Source organism: Myxine glutinosa, chromosome 7, assembly GCF_964187855.1.
Source record: "Myxine glutinosa chromosome 7, kmMyxGlut1.1, whole genome shotgun sequence".
NCBI lineage: Eukaryota > Metazoa > Chordata > Myxini > Myxiniformes > Myxinidae > Myxine > Myxine glutinosa.
In genome coordinates, this window is record NC_136267.1 from 124,646,593 (window position 1) to 124,666,592 (window position 20,000).

At 43.4% G+C, this 20,000-nt stretch overlaps 1 protein-coding gene across 4 annotated transcripts in view; it reads left to right on the plus strand.

Annotated features, from left to right (window-relative positions):
- AP5M1 (adaptor related protein complex 5 subunit mu 1) overlaps positions 1 to 19,690 on the plus strand; it is a 20,276-nt gene extending 586 nt beyond the window's left edge. The window contains exons 2-9 of one of the 4 annotated variants that reach the window (XM_078782258.1): positions 1,141 to 1,417; positions 7,960 to 8,223; positions 12,670 to 12,817; positions 12,905 to 13,082; positions 13,396 to 13,481; positions 13,729 to 13,853; positions 14,094 to 14,190; positions 19,255 to 19,690. In XM_078782258.1, the coding sequence (XP_078638384.1) occupies positions 1,141 to 1,417; positions 7,960 to 8,223; positions 12,670 to 12,817; positions 12,905 to 13,082; positions 13,396 to 13,481; positions 13,729 to 13,853; positions 14,094 to 14,190; positions 19,255 to 19,346 (1,267 nt within the window). In that variant the 3' untranslated portion in view covers positions 19,347 to 19,690. Of the gene's footprint in view, positions 1 to 1,140; positions 1,418 to 7,959; positions 8,224 to 12,669; positions 13,083 to 13,395; positions 13,482 to 13,728; positions 13,854 to 14,093; positions 14,191 to 19,254 lie in introns of all 4 variants that reach the window. The other 3 variants (XM_078782259.1, XM_068105101.2, XM_068105100.2) reach the window with 3 other exon arrangements.
- Positions 19,691 to 20,000: the final 310 nt, after the last annotated feature.

A 20,000-nucleotide genomic window follows, 5' to 3' on the forward strand; every position in this document is an offset into this window, starting at 1 on the left:
TGGAAGGAGGGTCAAAAGGATACCAGCCTTTAATATACTGGTCACAAACAGGTTAAGGTTAAAGGTCGTCTTCTAACTTCCGGTGTTTTATTTAGAATGTGGCAATTAAGCAGAAGTGAAATTGTCAATCACAGTTACCATTAGGCTGGTCTAAGAAGGCTCACAGCACATTTATGGGACGAGTGACACAAATTATCCCAGAATACTACTCCAAGGTAGTGGCCATCTATACTTACTGCCTATTGAACTAGAACGACACTTGGTTGAGTGCATACCTCTGCCAGGCTGCTGAGTTTACATTTTCTATCCCAATGATAGGCCAGATCTGGATTTCGACCCAAACCAAAATCTAATCTGCTCGTTCTTGTCATCTAATCAACTTATCCACCTAGTATTGTCATAAATTATCGACAACTTTTTGAAATATCATGCTATATATGTAGTTTTTGGCCCCATCTCTCAATGTTGAAGAATCACTTTTACAAATTTGAAATTCTCATATCGAGATTTGGATTTGGATATTTACCAAAATCGAATCATTTCTTTCTTTTCACATGCCCAACAACGAAACAACTAAGTTTCGCCCGAATCCGTGCCCAACTTTTTGAGATATTGTGCTATATATCGTTTTTGGCCCTATCTTTGCATGGTGAAGGAATTACTAAGAAATTCTAGTATTCGGATCTGGATCTTCACCGAAATGTAACCAATTTTTCATTTTCACACACCAAACATGTCCATCAAATTTCATCCAAATCCGTCCACAACATTTTTGAGATATCCTGCACACAAACAAACATACAGGGGTGAAAGCATAACCTCCGCCCACCGAAATATGTTGAAACTCCACTGCCCTCCTTTCGCTGTCCTTCTTCCTTCTCTTCCTTTTCTCGACTAAATTTTTCTCAATTTAGCTAACACCTCCACCACCTTACGGCATGTGCAATACGCAGATGGCCAATAATTCCTGCTTTCATATGATTGTAAGGCATGGCCCCCCCATTGAAGTACTGAGTATATCAATGAAATAGCTATTGAAAGATCTGGCTATTCCTAGCAAGTAACCACCCTTAAAAAATCTTGTATTGATGGTGAAAAGGTCCTTTGTATCATAACTAATCATATGATTCGTGCACACAGGCGTTATCCCACAGTGGAACGGCGTGCAAAGATCCTTTTAGGACCAAGCTACACTCCAACGCCAAGTACATCACAGTTGCTGGACTTCCTGCGTGCTGGTCGGAGCCTCGGACCATTGGTCACTTTGCGGCGAGGCTCCTGGTTTTTGGCCTGCCTTCCGCTGGCCCGATCAAACTCTGATAATGATGCAGGGATAGCCAAGGTCCAAGCTCTCGCCCTTGCCCTTGGATTGGCCAATTTTCTCTCTTCGGCGGAAGAGAGTTCTGCCAGTGCACAGGTGTATGTTTATTCTTTTTGACATTACAGTTATGTGGCAATGAACTATAAAGAAATGTGTTTTTCTGTGTTTATTTGCTTTGTGAGTTATGAGGGTGGTTCAAATTTGATGAGTAACATTATATAAGCGAACGAATAGCACCAGTTTGTTTATGAACAAATCATTAATTATCGACAACATGCAAGGATTTATTATAGGCAAAATAAAATGAGACAGTTTTGTAAATATCATTGGTTATTATTATCTCGTTTAGTCATCAATACTATGGACCAGCTCCGGGAGGTGCGAGGTGAAGGGATAAAATCAAATGGGAATAAAAGATTAAAAGGGGTGGAGGGGATGAAATAAGTCAGGCCTGGTGAAAGGGTGCGGGATACCGGGAGTGAGAATCCACAATTGAAAATTGAAGGAGAGACAATCATTTTGGCCAATTCTGTTGACGGGACCGCCGTTGGTGCAGTGAAAAAGCCATGGGGGCATTCAGCCATATGAAGTGCCACATTGACTCTACAATCTCGTAGAAATGGTAAAGGAGCCCTGAGGGCACTTGCACTGCTGAAGGTGCACAGTGGGTCATGGCGACCTTCGGCAGTTTGTAGAATGCTGCAGCCATACTGCAGACCACAAAAAGAGCAATTCTGCTGAACAACTACCACTTTGAGCCCCATGTGAGACCAAATGCACCATTGCTCCCAGAGCTGCCAGATTAACCATATCTGAAAACTGGGTGCGACTCCTCTTCTCAATCTCTTTTCTCTATCAAGTGTCAATTGTACTGTCGTCTCTCCTCTACTGCTCCCATCTCTCCCATATTCTCTCAAATGTTACTGGTAATGACTGAACTGTCATGATTTTTAAAGGAAAACGAATGACTTTTGGTGTATTTTACGCCATGACGATCGAGGATCGAAGGGTAGCTTCCAGGTCCTGAATTGCATGCACGCTTCCCTTGGCTTTGATTGTCGTAAAAGAATGAATCTTTCATGAAAAGGTCTTTCGAAGTAGGCTGTAGGCTGTCGTGTGCTGCGGCGCCACTACTGCCCGGATTAAAAACAAGTACAGATGCATTCAAAGTACACCGCCCCCATGCCAAATAATTAAATAACCTACAGTGCGGCATTGCCGGGGTGCCTCCGGCGCCCGGCAATACCGCAGTGCAGCTCATAGAGACTGCATTGGGAGGGAGAGGTGTACGCTAATTGATTGATTAATTGTATAATTAAAATCAATAAAAGATTATCACAAAATATTTTCATAATCAATTGGCTAATCGCATAACTAAACCACTAGTGCTTCATCCGAAGATGTATCTTTTAGAAATTTAATTAAATAAGTCATTAATAAAAAAATTAAATAATTAATTGATTAATCAATAAATAATGAATCTATTAAGTGATAATCAATAAATCAAAAATATCCTTTGTGGCTACATCACTTGGTCACTGTCATGTCCAAATATTAGCTTCCTAGCTCAAAAGGTGCCTGTGATATTGCCTAGATGAGAAAGAAAATAAATAAATAATTAATAATGAAAATAAATAAATAATAATCATAAAAAAATGAAATAATTAATCAATTCGCTAATATAACACATAAACCACCACCATTTCATCAGAATCTGTAACTTAAAAAAAATTTTTTTAGTCATTAATTGAATAATTAAATAATTAATCGATTAATTGATTAATTGATCAATCAATAAATAAAAAAAATAGCCTTTGCAGCCAAATCACTTGGTCATTGGCATGTCCAAATATCAGCTTCCTAACTCAAGAGGTGCCTGAGATAATGGCCAGAAGAGAAAGGAAATGTATAAGTACTTAATTAATCGCTAAGAATTAAATAACTCATCAATTAATTGATTAATCAAAAAACCCAAAATACCGTTGTTGACAAAGTACTTGCTCACTATTGTGCCGAAATTTCAGCTTCCGAGCTCAAAGGATGGCTGAGATATCACCCGGAAAAACAAGAAAGAAAACAAGTACAGATACATTCAAAGTACACCGCCCCCATGCCAAATAATGAAATATCCTACAGCGCGGCATTGCTGGGGCGCCTCCGGCGCCCGGCAATACCGCAGTGCAGCTCATGGAGGCTGCATTGGGAGGGAGAGGTGTACGCTAATTGATTGATTAATTGTATGATTAAAATCAATAAAAGATTATCAGAAAATATTTTCTTAATCAATTGGCTAATAGCATAACTAAACCACTCGTGCTTCATCCGAAGATGTATCTTTTAGGAATTTAATTAAATAAGTCATGAATAAATAATTAAACAATTACTTGATTAATCAATAAATAATTAATCAATTAATCAATAAATAATTAATCGATTAAATGATTAATCAATAAATCAAAAATATCCTTGATAGCCACATCACTTGGTCACTGTCATGTCCAAATATTAGCTTCCCAGCTCAAAAGGTTCCTGAGATATTGGCCAAATGAGAAATAAAAGAAATAAATGATTAATAATGAAAATAAATAAATAATAATCATTAAAAAATTAAATTATTAATCAATTCGGTCACAGAAAACATAAACCACCACCATTTCATCAGAATCTGTAAGTAAAAAAAAAAAAAAAATTTAGTCATTAATCGAATAATTAAATAATTAATCGATTAATTGATTAATTTATTAATTAATAAATCAAAAATAGCCTTTGCAGCCAAATCACCTGGTCATTGGCATGTCCAAATATCAGCTTCCTAACTCAAAAGGTGCCTGAGTTAATGGTCAGAAGAGAAAGGAAATTTGATTAATTAAATAAGTACTTAATTAATCGCTAATAATTAAATAACTCCTCAATTAATTGATTATTCAAAAAACAAAAAATACTGTTTATGACAAAGGACTTGCTCACTACTGTGCCGAAATTTCAGCTTCCTAGCTCAAAGGATGGCTGAGATATCGCCCGGACAAACAAACAAGAAAGAAAACAAACAACCAGAGTGAAAACTGAGTACTCCCTTTCAGCGTGCGTCACTGCCGAGCCCCCTTCGGTGCCCAGCAATGACGATTTGCAATGCCTGGAGATGGCATAGGAAAGGTGCGGTGCACAACAAGAAAGAAAACAAACAAGTACAGATACATTCAAAGTAATTGAAAGTAATTCAAAGTAATTTTCCTATGGTATCCATGGAAATATCCATGCATGGCTTGCGGACTTCCTCTCTGGTCGTAGTCAACGTGTGGCCCTGAATGGATTTCTCTCATCTCCCCTTCCTGTTCAGGCTGGAGTTCCCCAAGGAAGTGTGCTGGGCCCTGTGCTTTTTCTGGTCTTTATCAATGATCTCTCCGACTCTCTGGAAAATCCTCTCTATCTCTTTGCTGATGACTCCACTCTCTGCCGCTCCAATTCCTCTTCCCTCAGATCGGCAGTCTGCAGCCTCCTCACTCTCTGAAGACCTGGACAAAATCACAGACTGGTCAAACAAGTGGAACATGTCTTTCAATCCTGACAAATCTCACTCTCTTACTATGTCTCTCCGAAAAGATCGACTGGACAACCCTCCCATCTACTTTCTCAACAATCCTCTCCAAGAAGTTCTGTCGCTCAAGCTTTTGGGTCTCACGATCTGCCATGGTCTTTCTTGGGGAAAACCACATTTCCAAGCTGGCCTCCAAAGCCAGTCGCCGACTGGGCATCCTCCGTCGTGCGAAGTCCTTCCTCGGCACACCCGAGCTCCTCACCACATACAAGGCTTTCATCCGCAGCTCAATGGAATACTGTTCTCCCCTATGGGCTGGTGCTCCTGCCTCACACCTGGCTCGGCTTCACGCTCTTGAATCCAAAGCTTTCAAAATCATTGGAATCTCCCGCGATGAAGCTATCTCTGAGGGCCTTTCACTCACTTACCGCAGGCAGGTAGGTGGTCTTTCTGTCTTCTATCGACTCCTCTCCGGCCTTGCTCCCCCAGCTCTCTCTGTGCTCTGTCCCCCAAATATTCCTACAGGTCGCACAAGATCTGCCAGCAACCCTCTGATGGTTAAACTGCCGAAATCTCGGCTCTCTGCTCACCTTATCATTCCTCTTTTCTCCCGCCTCTGGAACAAACTCCCACACTCCCTTCAATCCCTCTCCTCCCTCCAGGTCTTTAAAACAGCTGTTCACCACCATCTCTTATCTTCCCCCATCCAAAACCTTGATCTTTTCTACCCCCACCAATTCACCCCAGATCCACCTTGTTTGAAATTCCAACTTCTTTCCTGGAAATCCTGGCAGTGTCCATCTGTTTATACCTCTCCCACCCCCCCTCCCCCTTCACATGCCTCCCCCCCAAAGCCCTCTCCCTCCCACAGATCTCTCGATGTCTCCATGTCTCTCGGTCCCTGCTCTCAAATGTTGTGTTTGTGTCCTTCCCCCTCTCTCCCCATCTTGTCTACCGCTCCCGATGTTATTTGTTTTATGTGTCTGTTTGTCTTTCTGTGTGATTAATGTTCGCTCTTTCACGAGCCTCGATCTTGTATACAAAAAACAAACAAACAAAAAAACAAACAAAAAAAAACAACAAAAAAAAAACAAACAAACAAACAAAAAACAAAACAAAAAAAAAAGTACACCGCCCCCATGCCAAATAATTAAATATGCTACAGCGCGGCATTGCCGGGGCGCCTCTGGCGCCCGGCAATACCACAGTGCAGCTCATAGAGGCTGCATTGGGAGGGAGAGGTGTACACAAATTGATTCATTAATTGTATAATTAAAATCAATAAAATATTATCACAAAATATTTTCTTAATCAATTGGCTAATAGCATAACTAAACCACTAGTGCTTCATCCCTAGATGTATCTTTTTGAAATTTAATTAAATAACTCATTAATAAAAAATTAAATAATTAATTGATTAATCAATAAATAATTAATCGATTAATCAATAAATAATTAATCGATTAAATGATTAATCAATAAATCAAAAATATCCTTGATAGCCAAATCACTTGGTCACTGTCATGTCCAAATATTAGCTTCCCAGCTCAAAAGGTGCCTGAGATATTGGCCAAATGAGAAAGAAAATAAATGAATGATTAATAATGAAAATAAATAAATAATAATCATTAAAAAATTAAATTATTAAACAATTCGGTCACAGAACACATAAACCATCACCATTTCATCAGAATCTGTAACTGATTTTTTTTTTTTTCGTAATTCATCGAATAATTAAATAATTAATCGGTTAATTGATAAATTTATTAATCAATCAATCAAAAATATCCTTGATAGCCACATCACTTGGTCACTCATGTCCAAATATTAGCTTCTGAGCTCAAAAGGTGCCTGAGATATTGGCCAAATGAGAAAGAAAATAAATATATGATTAATAATAATGAAAATAAATAAATGATTAATAATGAAAATAAATAAATAAAAATCATAAAAAAATTAAATTATTCATCAATTCGGTCAGAGAACACATAAACCACCACCATTGCAGCAGAATCTGTAACTTCAAAAAAAATTTTTTTTTGTCATTAATCGAATAATTAATTAATTAATCGATTAATTGATTAATTAATAAATCAAAAATAGCCTTTGCAGCCAAATCACCTGGTCATTGGCATGTCCAAATATCAGCTTCCTAACTCAAAAGGTGCCTGAGTTAATGGTCAGAAGAGAAAGGAAATTTGATTAATTAAATAAGTACTTAAATAATCGCTAATAATTAAATAACTCCTCAATTAATTGATTATTCAAAAAACAAAAAATACTGTTTTTGACAAAGGACTTGCTCACTACTGTGCCGAAATTTCAGCTTCCTAGCTCAAAGGATGGCTGAGATATCGTCCGGACAAACAAACAAACAAGAAAACAAACAAGAAAGAAAACAAACAAACAGAGTGAAAACTGAGTACTCCCTTTCAGCGTGCGTCACTGCCGAGCCCCCTTCGGTGCCCAGCAATGACGATTTGCAATGCCTGGAGATGGCATGGGAAAGGTGCGGTGTACAACAAACAGAGTGAAAACTGAGTACTCCCTTTCAGCGTGCGTCACTGCCGAGCCCCCTTCGGTGCCCGGCAATGACGATTTGCAATGCCTGGAGATGGCATAGGAAAGGTGCGGTGTACAACAAACAACCAGAGTGAAAACTGAGTACTCCCTTTCAGCGTGCGTCATTGCCGAGCCCCCTTCGGTGCCCGGCAATGACGTTATGCAGTGCCTGGAGATGGCATAGAAAAGGTGCGGTGTGCAATTAAATTTAGACTATATTTTTGGGAGGGAAAATGAAGATTGTCAACAAGTCACAAGTCAAGTCCAAAGTCTTTTTTTTTCAAAGTCTATGTCCAGTCGCAAGTCCGATACAAAGTGGCTCGAGTCGCACTCGAGTCCAAGTCACCGACTCAAATGAACAACCATAGATTATGAATCTTCATAGATTATGAATCTACCTACATAATTTTAACAAAGCTGCATGTCATATTCGAACTATCTCTTAGATAAAATGCCTCTGCTGAATATGAGAGGCCCTCCCAACTAACTACTTCTGTTTTCAAAGTTTTTCTCTCTCACTTGCTCCAAATACCTCCCCCAGCTCTCCTCCCTCCCTGCCATGCTCACTGCCGCCTGTCCTTTTGGCACTCCGATTGATACCGATCTCCACCAGCCGAGTCTCAACCAGTGCAGCTCGATTGGTTCCGGCACTGTGAATGATCGTCCAACACCGGCTTGGAGACCCATCGGCAGTCAGGGCAAAGCGGCAGCATCTGCTCTCGTGACCGAATGGGTGCGCGCGGTGCAGTACGGCCGCCGTGATGTTCCTGATGCTTGGGAGGTTTACGGCTGCATCTCCTGCAAGGTGTTCATTGCTTTTGTTATGCGTTTTTTAATTCTTCAAATAAACCCTGTTGCCATGTTTTGTTGCTGTGGTTCATAGGAAAGACACTAAGTTTGAGCAACTGCAAAAACATTCGTGAAACCTATAATTTTCAAATCCTTCACTACAAATTATAGTATGTATTTATCAAGTCTGTTAAACAGAACTTGAAATCCCCTGTAATTTATATTCAGACAGCCATGTTTTGTCCACTATTGGCTGAAACGTGATGTCACGTGGTTGTGAGCCAATCCTGGACAAGACGTAGCTACCTCCAATGAAATTGCAAGAAATACGATCATGAACAGACAGAGTAATTTTCAGTTTTGAAGCATCATCTTGTGTTTCACATCTATCAATTGAATGTACATTTGGCTGTGATTCAGTTATGAAATTGATCTGCTGGTTGCATCATCACGGAAATTCAGTGATGCCAATGATATTCCTGTTGCTTTGGGTAGGAATTTAGACTTTGGTCAAGGTACTGGCTAACAATTTCTCGCTTTTGTTCGAAGGGTACCTATGGGTCTTTAACATCCACAAAATAATGCTTGCAGATAGGACAGCTAGCTTAAAGTTCTCTTTAATGGAGAATGGAATTGTTGATGCAACACGCTGTCCGAAAAGCACTAAGTTGATAGGGTTCCATATGTTTTGGCGTACAAGTTGTTACTTTTTTTTTTCCCAGAAGCTCAGGCCTCGACCTGTACTTGGAATCGACTGAACTATGGTTTTAAGACATTGAATTGCATAAATGAAAAAAACTGCAAAGTGTGATATTTTTGACATTGTGTAATCGTTAATTGAAAACGCTATATAAATCATTGCCCAGAACGTTTGTTGATCGGGTGAACATTTAAATGTTAATCCGCTTACTGTTGCATGCGAAGTTATCCAATCAATAACGAGCACGCACTCACCAATTATGTTTCATCCAACACTTTCAATCCGAATCATATGTATCCATCCTTGATACTGTTGTGGTTTTTCGAAGTCCGTTCCCTTACAAAGGGGAGATTAAGCCCTTTTTTCTCCTTGGGTCTTCAAAACCGCGAGACTGAGTCGCCACTTCCGGGCAGACGTGGAAAAGGGTTTCGGGACAATTTTGCACGTACCTTGAGTACCCACGCCGTAGCGGAAGCGGGGATTGAGTCTCGCACGAATCACGCGTGATTGAGTACACCCAAGCGGATGGCGTACCACGTGACACGTGCTGTTACCTTTCTATAGAACCGGATCAGAGCGATCTAATTCATACCACGCGAGACCAATGATGGAAGAGACGAAACGGTCGAATCAGAAGGAAGAACAGATTTATTTACACTATTTACAATGATTTGGTAGGAGAAAAGGGGACACAGGGCAGAACTTAAGCAGTCTTACTTATCTTCCCAGACACTGGCCCGATCACTCGCACGGGGAAATGGAAGGAGAATGTTCGCGCGCCGACCGCGCCTGCTTCGGTCGCTCCAGGAACAGCTCACCCGGCGTGGCCCTCTGGCGGTCACTGCACGTATCCCGGCGAAAGCAGGCAGGTGGGAAAATCCTCGCGGCGCGTATATCGGTAAAGGCAGGCAGGAGGAAATACGCGCGTCTGTGGCCCGGCGTGGGTCGTCTTTATAGCGCGATTAATACTGCGCAGAGCGCGGAGAGCAGGGCACGTTCATGTACAACGGGGTTATGCTCAACTCAACTGAACTGCCGTATTCTCACGACTCCGATCTCGTAACTGGGCTGACTTGCCCTGCGCTCATCTCATAACTGAGAACTCCGAGCTCATAACTCGTAACTCAGCGCATCTCCTCTCATCACTGAGGTGGGGAGCTCTGGGCACAGGGTTATATCGCCCCGCCCTAGCCCGACTCGAACGTTCCAAACCCCGCCTTTTGCTGCAGTGGTAAGTCACTCCCCTCGAGCCCTGATTGGCGGCTCGCGCTTACCGTTGGCTCCTCCTCCACCTTCCTTCGACCTTGGTCGACTTGTTCAGGCCTGCCGCGTGGTATTTCGCGCCAAAACCAAAAGCATCGAAGCATCGTAAGGGCACCTAATTTCCATTATCCTACTCAACGCAAAACTAACACAGGAAAGGACTACCCTTACATTTACTAAGAAATAATTGAGCTTAAATGAGGCTACATGTTGTAGTGTAACTAAATAGGAGCGGAAATTAACCTTTATTATAAAACCACAAAACCGCAACAATACGTAATCTCAAAATGCCTCCCGTAAAGTCGCGCAAGTCATACACGGCAGATTTTAAGTTGGAAGTTGTTTAGCTAACTGAGGAAAATGGCAGGAATTTGACTCTGCATAGGAAATACGGTGTCAGCGAGAAATGTGTTCGGGATTGGTAAAATGTAATGTGCTGTGAGCCAGTGCTGATAATTATTCTGTATCTTGTTTTAAATACTGCACCTATGTATATATTGTTGCGGTTTTGAAATAAAGGTTAATTTCCCCTCTTAGTTAGTTACACCACAACATGAAGCCTTGCGATAGTTCAGTTATTTCTTAGTAAATGTAAGCGTAGTCCTTTCCTGTGTTTAGTTTTGCGTTGAGTAGGCCAGTGAGATTAGGTGTTCTTTTGGCGCTTTGCTTTGATGCTTTTGGTTTGGCGCTGAAATACCACGCGGCAGGCCTGAACAAGTCGACCGAGGCCGAAGGAAGGCGGGGCAGGAGGAGTGGTCGGTAAGCAACGAGCCGCCAATACTCGAGGGGAGTGGCTAAGTGTGCTCGAGGGGAGTGGCTAACCACGACGACCAGAGGCGGGGTTTGGAACATTCGATTCGGGCTGGGGCGGGGCCATAAAACCCTGCTCCGAGCCCCCCACCTCAGTTCTGAGAACAGGGAGAACGTGGCAGATCAGAACTGGGATCGCACGAGAACGGACGGCACGAGAACGCAGAAGGCAGACGAGAACGCGAGTGGAGTTGCAAAGCGAATTGAATTGCCGTTGTACACGAACTTGCCCCGTGCCCTGTTCCCCGCGCTCTGCGCAGTATTAATCACGTGTTCGAGAGGACGACCCGCGCCGGGCCACAGACGCGCGATTTCCTCCTGCCTGCCTTCGCCTGATACGTGCCGTGTACATTTGAGAGCCACACCGGGCGAGCTGCCCCGGGGCGACTGGCGGCGAAGCGCGAACTTCTCATCCTCCATCTCCCCGTGTGTGTAAGTGGGCCCATTTGTCTGGGAATTAGTAAGACTGACTAAGCTCTGCTCTGTGTCCCTTTCCTTCTACAAATCCTTGTACAGTATAAATAAATTCTGTTCTTCCTTCTGATTTGACCGTCCTGTCTCTTCCATCATTGGCTTCCCATGGTACGAATAAAACCGCTCGAATTGGGTTCCAATAAAAGTAACAGCACGAGTCACGTGATATGCATTCTGCTCGGGCGTACTCGATTAAGCGTGGCTCGTGCAAGGCTCGATCCCCGCTTTCGTGGCAGCGTGGGTACCAAAGGTACGTGCGAATTTGTCCCGAAACCCTTTTTCACGTTTGCCCGGAAGTGGCGACTCGGTCTCGCGGACCCGAAGTCCCAGGGGGAAAAAAGGGGTTTAACCCCCCCTTCGTAATGGGAACGGGCTTCGGGGGATCCACAACAATATATATATATATATATATATATATATATATATATATATATATATATATATATATATATATATATATATATATATATATATATATATATATATATATATAATGACAAACATGTTGAAAAACTATTTGCATTCCTAATTTATACAAAAGTTCGTCCCACAAAGTATTTCAAATAATATGCAGAAAAAAGCTCATTAATATTCAAACCCTGAAAGTACTGTCGGAGCGATGTGTTGTGTCAGGTAGGTATTAACACCTCCATTGTTCTGACTGACTTTTTCGCTCACGACCGTAATTGATCTAACTTTGTCCTGTACTTCAACTCGACTTAGCTATGAACTACAATGGCACTTGGTAGAGCGCATATCTCTGGTAGGCTGAACAGTTTGTTTTTTGTAACTCACTGATAGGCCAGAACTGCATCCGGACCTGAACCAAAATCTAATCGGCTTGTTCTTGTCACACCCAACTTGTCCACCAAGTTTTGTTAGAATCCATCCATGACTTTTTGAAATATTCTGCTCACAGACAGACATACAGGGGGGGGGGGGACATAACCTGCATCCACCTTCGTTGGTGGAGGTAAAAACGGCAAAAAATAGCCAATTCGACTTTTACTCCAAGTATTAACAACTTATGTGCCAAAAAATCGACTTGTACGCCGAAAAATACGGTATATTGTAGCTGGGAATCGAACTCGACACTAGATAGACATCTCGCTTGTTTTCCTGACAGCTTTGTGTTTCACATCAACAATAGGAATAATATAATATTTTTAATTGATGTAAATGGTAATTTTTCTCATGCTTGCTTGTCTTGATCAGTGTGACTTGGAAGGTTGGCCCGACGTAAGCTTGAATGCAACCCTCCCCGTGGCTGGTGTACCACTCCAAGACTTGTTTGTGCACCCGTGCGTAAGTGCGGTGCCCGAGTCCACCCTGAAGGCGACCTGCTTGGATGTCCACAGAACCGGTGACTCCAGTGATGAGGCCTTTGCAGGCCCATACCGTTTCCAATTCATCCCTCCCACTGGAACATTTCGTTTGTGCATTTATACAGCTTCCTGCCCTATCATGCCTGTGCTTGGGGTCTATCAGCTGGACGAAGAGAAAGACGTTGCAAGCCAAGGAGGAAATGGTGGTGTTTCGGTGCTGAACCTCTCACTTTGCCTATCCTTGCACGAGTCTGTCCGGAATGCGTTTGAGTATTGCACTGTCCACATCCCCTTCTTCAACAGGTGCCTGTCTGTATTGATGGTTACATTCTCAGAAGGTTGTTGCACAAGTGTTTCCTAAGCCTGGGTTTGGGTTTGCTGTTGCCCACCGGTTACACCCATAAACAAAATCTTTACATGGCTTTATCATGTACCTTCCACGTAGACTTCCGATACAACAGCCAATCCATAGAACATATCTGTTCATTACATTAAGACTCTCCTGTATAAGGTTGTAGTTGAACCTATTTCATACTTAATCCATATAATTACTCATTAACTTTCACCTCTTTATGGAGTTGCCATCCTTATGATCACCTGACCTTGTATTCCGCAGGGGGTTCATTCACGTCAAGGACTGCAAAGTTACAACGGGGAATTTGGACGTTCAGAAAGAGCAGGCGCTGCTTGTTTGGAATGTTGGTCGGTATTTGTTTTTTGACCCTGCTTCCTGTCTCTAGGTCAGGAAGCAGATCCTCATCCCTTGTTTCTTTTTGCAATGAAAACGTCATCTTTCCATGTCGTCAAACGAATGCCAACTATTGGAATTGAGAGAAATGCCTCTATGAGACTTGTGCCAATTCTTCATTGGCCTTTCCCTTCCTGACAGTCATCCCAAGTCAAGTCACAGCCCATATATCAATAGCTAACTCTTCAGTTTGTTCCCCAGGAACACATTTCCCCAAGAGCCTCCAAGCTAGCCTGACGGGAAAGGTGATCACCGAGGGGCAAACTGAGCACAAGGCAGCAGTTCCTTCTGCCCCTTTCTGCACTGGCCTTAATGCATATGCCAAGGTGAGATGTGTGACTGTGATGAAATGACAGGTAATCATGTCTTTTTAAAGGCTGCTTACACAGTTGTTGAAATTGTACCTGTGATGTTGAAAGATTCGGTCCTTCAGCCAAATTATCCACTGTTGTAGCCATGACGGGTAATGTACGCTGTACTTGCACTTCTACATACTGCACATTGTCAAACTTTGAGGCAATAAATTAATGATTACTGCCTGTTAAGGGTACTGCCTATTCCTTTAGATCATTTTCAAGATCCAGGATTACACCCTGACGGGCTGCACCGTGGATTCGTACTCCATCCAAGTGCAGCCACCTGCAAAAATAAAAGTAACCACCGGTGAGTGGTTCTCCTCTTCAAAGCCATTCAATTGCTTTGACGAAAAAAAAAAGAAAAAAAAAGCTGTCGTTAATGAAATTTCATTTTGGGTTTTGTGACTAAAAGGTCTTCGTAACTCTTCATGGATTTTGTAGAAAAGCTCTTTGGTTTTTTTATTTTAAATTTTATAATGCTGCAGTACCGCAGAAAGCAAACCTCAATCAACATCCTCTTGATTTAATCTGTAAAAAGAACGGTGTTCGGGAGAGAGCATACTTCCGCATAGCTGAGCAGTTTACGCATTGTATCCCATTGACAGGCCATATCTGGATCCGGACCTGAACCAAAATCTAATCGGCTAGTTATTGTTCCCGAACCAACTCATCCACCTAGTTTTGTCATAACTCGTCCACAACTTTGAGAAATATCATATATACGTAGTAGTTCACATATACACAGTTTATAGCCCTATCACTGAATGGTGATTAATCACTTTAAAAATCCTCTTATCTGGATCCATATTCAGACCTTATTTTTTTTTTTCTTTTTTTTTTCTGTGTATACAAGATCGAGGCTCGTGAAAGAGCTAACATTAATCACACAAAAAGTCAAACCGACACATAAAACACAAAATAAGGGAGCAGTTGACAAGATGGGGAGAGAGGGGGGAGAACACAAACACAACATTTGAGACCAGGGACATCGAGAGATCTGTGGGAGGGAGAGGCATGGGAAGGAGGGGTGGGAGAGGTATAAAACATATGGACACTGCTGGGACTTCCAGGAAAGAAGTTGGAATTTCAAACAAGGTGGATCTGGGGTGAATTAGTGGGGGTAGAAAAGATCAAGGTTTTGGATGGGGAAAGATAAGAGATGGTGGTGAACAGCTGTTTTAAAGACCTGGAGGGAGGAGTGGGATTGAAGGGAGTGTGGGAGTTTGTTCCAGAGGCGGGAGAAAAGAGGAATGAAAGAGTGAAGGTGAGCAGAGAGCCGAGATTTCGGCAGTTTAACCATCGGAGGGTTGCTGGCAGATCTTGTGCAACCTGTAGGAATATTTGGGGGACAAAGCACAGAGAGAGCTGGGGGAGCAAGGCCGGAGAGGAGTCGGTAGAAGACAGAAAGACCACCAACCTGCCTGCGGTGAGTGAGTGAAAGGTCCTCGGAGTTAGCTTCCTCGCAGGAGATTCCAATGATTCTGAAAGCTTTGGCTTCAACAGCGTGAAGCCGAGCTAGGTGTGAGGCAGGAGCACCGGCCCAGAGCGGGGAACAGTATTCCATTGAGCTGCGGATGAAAGCCTTGTATGTGGTGAGGAGCTCAGTTGTGCCGAGGAAGGACTTCGCACGACGGAGGATGCCCAGTCGGCGACTGGCTTTGGAGGCCAGCTTGGAAATGTGGTTTTCCCAAGAAAGATCATGGCAGATAGTGAGACCCAAAAGCTTGAGCGACAGAACTTCATTGGAGAGGATTGTTGAGAAAGTAGATTGGAGGGTTTGTCCAGTCGATCTTTTCGGAGAGACATAGCAAGAGTGTGAGATTTGTCAGGATTGAAAGACATGTTCCACTTGTTTGACCAGTCTGTGATTTTGTCCAGGTCTTCAGAGAGTGAGGAGGCTGCAGACTGCCGATCTGAGGGAAGAGGAATGGAGCGGCAGAGAGTGGAGTCATCAGCAAAGAGATAGAGAGGATTTTCCAGAGAGTCAGAGAGATCATTGATGAAGACCATAAAAAGCACAGGGCCCAGAACACTGCCTTGGGGAACTCCAGCCAGAACAGGAAGGGGCGATGAGAGAAATCCATTCAGGGCCACACGTTGACTACGACCAGAGAGGAAGTCCACAAGCCATGAGTGGAGATTTCCATGGATACCATAGGAGGAGAGTTTGGTGAGCAGAGCTGGGTGTCAGACCGTATCGTAGGCACGTGATATGTCGAGGGAGACGGCTCTGATTTCCTGTTTGGCATTGAGGACCTCCATCCATTGTTGAGACAGCAGAAGCAGCATGTCCAGAGTAGAATGACCTGGTCTGAATCCAACTTGATGATCAGAGATCAAGCCATTGGAGAAGAGGAAGGATTTGATATCCGAAGCAATGATGGATTCCGTGACTTTGCTGAAAATTGGGAGCAGGCTGATTGGTCTGTAGTTGCAAGGATCTGTTTTTGCACCTTTTTTGTGTAAAGCGGTAATGTTTGCTGATTTCCAGGATGCTGGCAGATGACCTTGAGCAAAAGAGAGGGTGAGATAGAGCGGCAGAGCAGGATTTTAGGACCCGTGGGCTTATGCCGTCTGGTCCAGTTGCAGAATCAGAGTCGAGGTTTGACAAAAACTCCTCCACCTTGTCAGGAGAGAAGGACACAGAGTCCAGGAGCAGTTGGGTTCGACTGGGTAAGGTGGGAGCAGAGAGAGATGGGTTTGGGACACAAGATTTTGAGGCAAACACAGAGTTGAGGCATTCGGCTTTGTCACGTGCGGTGTCAACTGTGTAGCCATTTGAGGTAAGGGAGGGGATGGAGGGGGAACAAACACCAGAAACGGATTTGACCAGACGCCACCATGATTTGGAGGAAGGAGACAGGTTTGAGAGTTCATTCTTGAGTGTGGAGAGATAGTGCTTCCTGGCACTCCTGAGGGTAGACACACACTTGTTCCGAGCTTGGTGGAAGGAACTGAGATTGCCTTCAGTTGGATTAGCCTTCCAAGAGGCAAAGGCAAGTTGTTTCAGGGCAACTGCCTCACCACAAGATTCAGTGTACCATGGACGGGAGGAAGGGTAAGACAACTGAAGACGAGATGGGATAAATCTCTGCATGAGAGAGAGAGCAGTTTGCTTTGGAAGAATTCCCAGGAAGAATTGATGTCAGAGGCAGTGGAGATGGGAGACCAGTCCAGATGATTGATGGCTGCTTGAAGACCGTGCCAGTCGGCCTGAGTGAAATGCCAGACTCGGCGACACTGAGGAGGCTCTCTGAGAATGGCCAGAGAGATGTCCACTTTAACCAGCACATGATCAGAAGAACCGATTGGGGCAGAAGAAGAGCAGCAGACATTAGCAGGGAAGTTTGTCATAACCAAGTCTAGAAGAGAAGATACACCATTGGCTGAGATCCGGGTCGGGAAATTGACAGATTGTGTCAATCCCAGTGAGTCACAGAAGTCCTTTGCTGAGGTGCCATGGCTGGTGAGAGATGAACCCACACCCAGCCAGCTGGCATGATGACAGTTGAAGTCGCCACATATGAGGAAGAGAGAGTTGGGATGAGTGGATAGAAGTTGGTCCATGTTGTCAGACAGTGAAATGTAAATGGAGTCATCACTGTTTGGAGGATGGTCCAGAACACATATGAACAAAAGGTGGGAGCGGAGAGGAAGCCGTAGCCAGAGGTACTCCTGGGGGTGAGGTGGAGAGATGGCAGTGCAAGGAGAGTGAGGAAGAGAGTTTTTGATAAAGATAGCCACCCCACCACCAGGACGAGGCTCAGGTCTATCATACCGGAGGATGGAGTAACCAGGAAGAGATATTAAGGAATCGGAGACATCTTGAAGGAGGAAAGTTTCTGTTAAGCCGATCAAGTCTGGATTGTCAGAAGCAACCTGTATGGAGAGATCAGTCAGGTTTGAGCGAAGGCCCTGGATGTTTGAGGTCCATACCGTTAATGAAGAGAGAGGGGGAGCATCGGGTACAGGACAGGGGAGGGGAGATGTCGGGTAAGATGAAGGATGAGAGGGGGAGGTAGGGAGAGCAGTTGATAGTGTGTCAGAGATTACAGAAGAGTTACAAGAAAAGGAAGGATGAGGAGAACGAAAGGTTTGATGGTGAAGGGATGAGGCACAGTGAGGGGTTGTTTGAGGGGGGGGGGCAGAGGAAAGTAGAAGGTTGGGGGGGGGGGGTGGGGTATGAGATAGAAGGGAGACGAAGTGGGGAGGAGGCAGCTTTGAGGAGGAGGAGGATGAGGAGGGGGGAGGGAGAATTGGAGAGGAATGGTCTGGGAGGAGATTTGAATGGGAGGGGTTGGGGGGGAGTTTTGAAGGGGAGGAGTGAGGGGGGAGTTTAGGAGGGGAGGGGCAAGGGGGGAGTTTAGGACGGGAGAGGCAAGGGGGGAGATTTGAAGTGGAGGGGCAAGGGAGAAGTGTAGGGGCAAGGGGGGGGGGGATTTGGAGGGGAGGGGCAAGAGGGGAGGAGGGGCAAGAGGGGACTTAAACCCCATCGAGCTGGTTTGGGATGAACTGGACAGAAGGGTGAAAGCAAAGCAACCTACAAGTGCAACACATTTGTGGGAACTTCTGCAACAGTGTTGGGAAGAACTTCCCGAACAATATTTGATTTCCATTGTAGAAAGAATGCCACGAGTGTGTTCGGTGGTTATATCTGCAAAAGGTCGCTACTTTGCTGAGTAAAAAATTTAAATTAAATTTTGTTAAACAAAATGATTCTATGATTTCTTTTTTTAATCTCCAATTGTTTATTTGTTCTTTGCTTAATTTCAGAGTATATTGAGACATTAAACTGCGTAAAGTTCAATAAAAACTGGAAAACTTGAGGTGGTCTAAAACTGTTGACCAGTAGTATATATATATATATATATATATATATATATATATATATATATATATATATATATATATTTATCGATTTTAGCCCTATCACTCAATGGTGAAAAATCACTTAGAAAATGCTCGGATCCGGATCTTTACCAAAATCTAGTTATTCCGTCCTTGTCCCACACCCAATCTGACCACCAAGTTTCGTCCGAATCCGTCCGCAACTTTTTGAGGTATCCTGTTCACAAACAGACATATAGACAAATAGAGGTGAAAACACGACCTTCATCCACCTTCGGTGGTGGCAGTAATTGGAGGAGACTATCTGGAATGGTTTGCTTGGCTTTGGAAGCATGTTTTTCTTTTAAGTACATTTCCTCGCACCAATGAAATCAGAAACGATTGGTTAGAATATTGTGTTCTGTTTAACATGCTGTGTTCTGCTCCTGTGCATCCCTTCCTTGTGCATGTGCTGCACTGCATCTTTATTTGCATGTGTCAGAGTTTTTATACATCACAACATTTGTACTGTTGTCCTTTTCAGCAAAAGAACTCATCTCTGAGGAGTACATCGTGTGGAACTGTTTGGGACAAGCTCCTGTGGCTTTCACACCCGATTTCTCCTCAACTGTTTGATATTCAAACTTGTTGTTATGAGAAGTGAATCGCATGGTTTGTGTTATAAGATGCATTCTGATGACGTGTTGAATGAAGTGCCATTTGGCAAGCTTCGGGAATCTAATGCGTTGTGCTGAGGGTCTCGTCTGTGTGTGATCGTCGAATCTGGGGGTTGTGAATGTACTGACTGAATTGGGTTTATCTCCATGGTGATTTGCTATCCGCATTGTCCACCTGTAATAGGTGAGAAAAATATTTGCATGCTCTTGCTGGTCAATTTTTTATTTAATTCAGCGATTTTTTTTTTTTTTACATAATTTAAGATGGAATGCCAGACAGATGGAATAAAAACAGGGACCTTTCGATGGATTGGTGATCTTATCAGCAATAGTTTATATATTCTTTACCAAGTGATGGGACTTTCTATCCCTTTGTGACTGTTTACATTTACACACCTCAGTACCGACATCCACTGTATCTGTGTCTCACCTTACCTGCATGACACGTATTATGTGGGTACGATGCCCCCTTCGTATCCGAATAAGGCCATTCACAGGAACCAGGCAAACCACCTGGTCAATTTGTTTCTCGTGCAGGAGCTCCTGCCCAGACAGCAACCATACTCCGAGACAGCAACGTCGTGTCGAGGTGAAGCGTCAAAGAGCGGCGTTC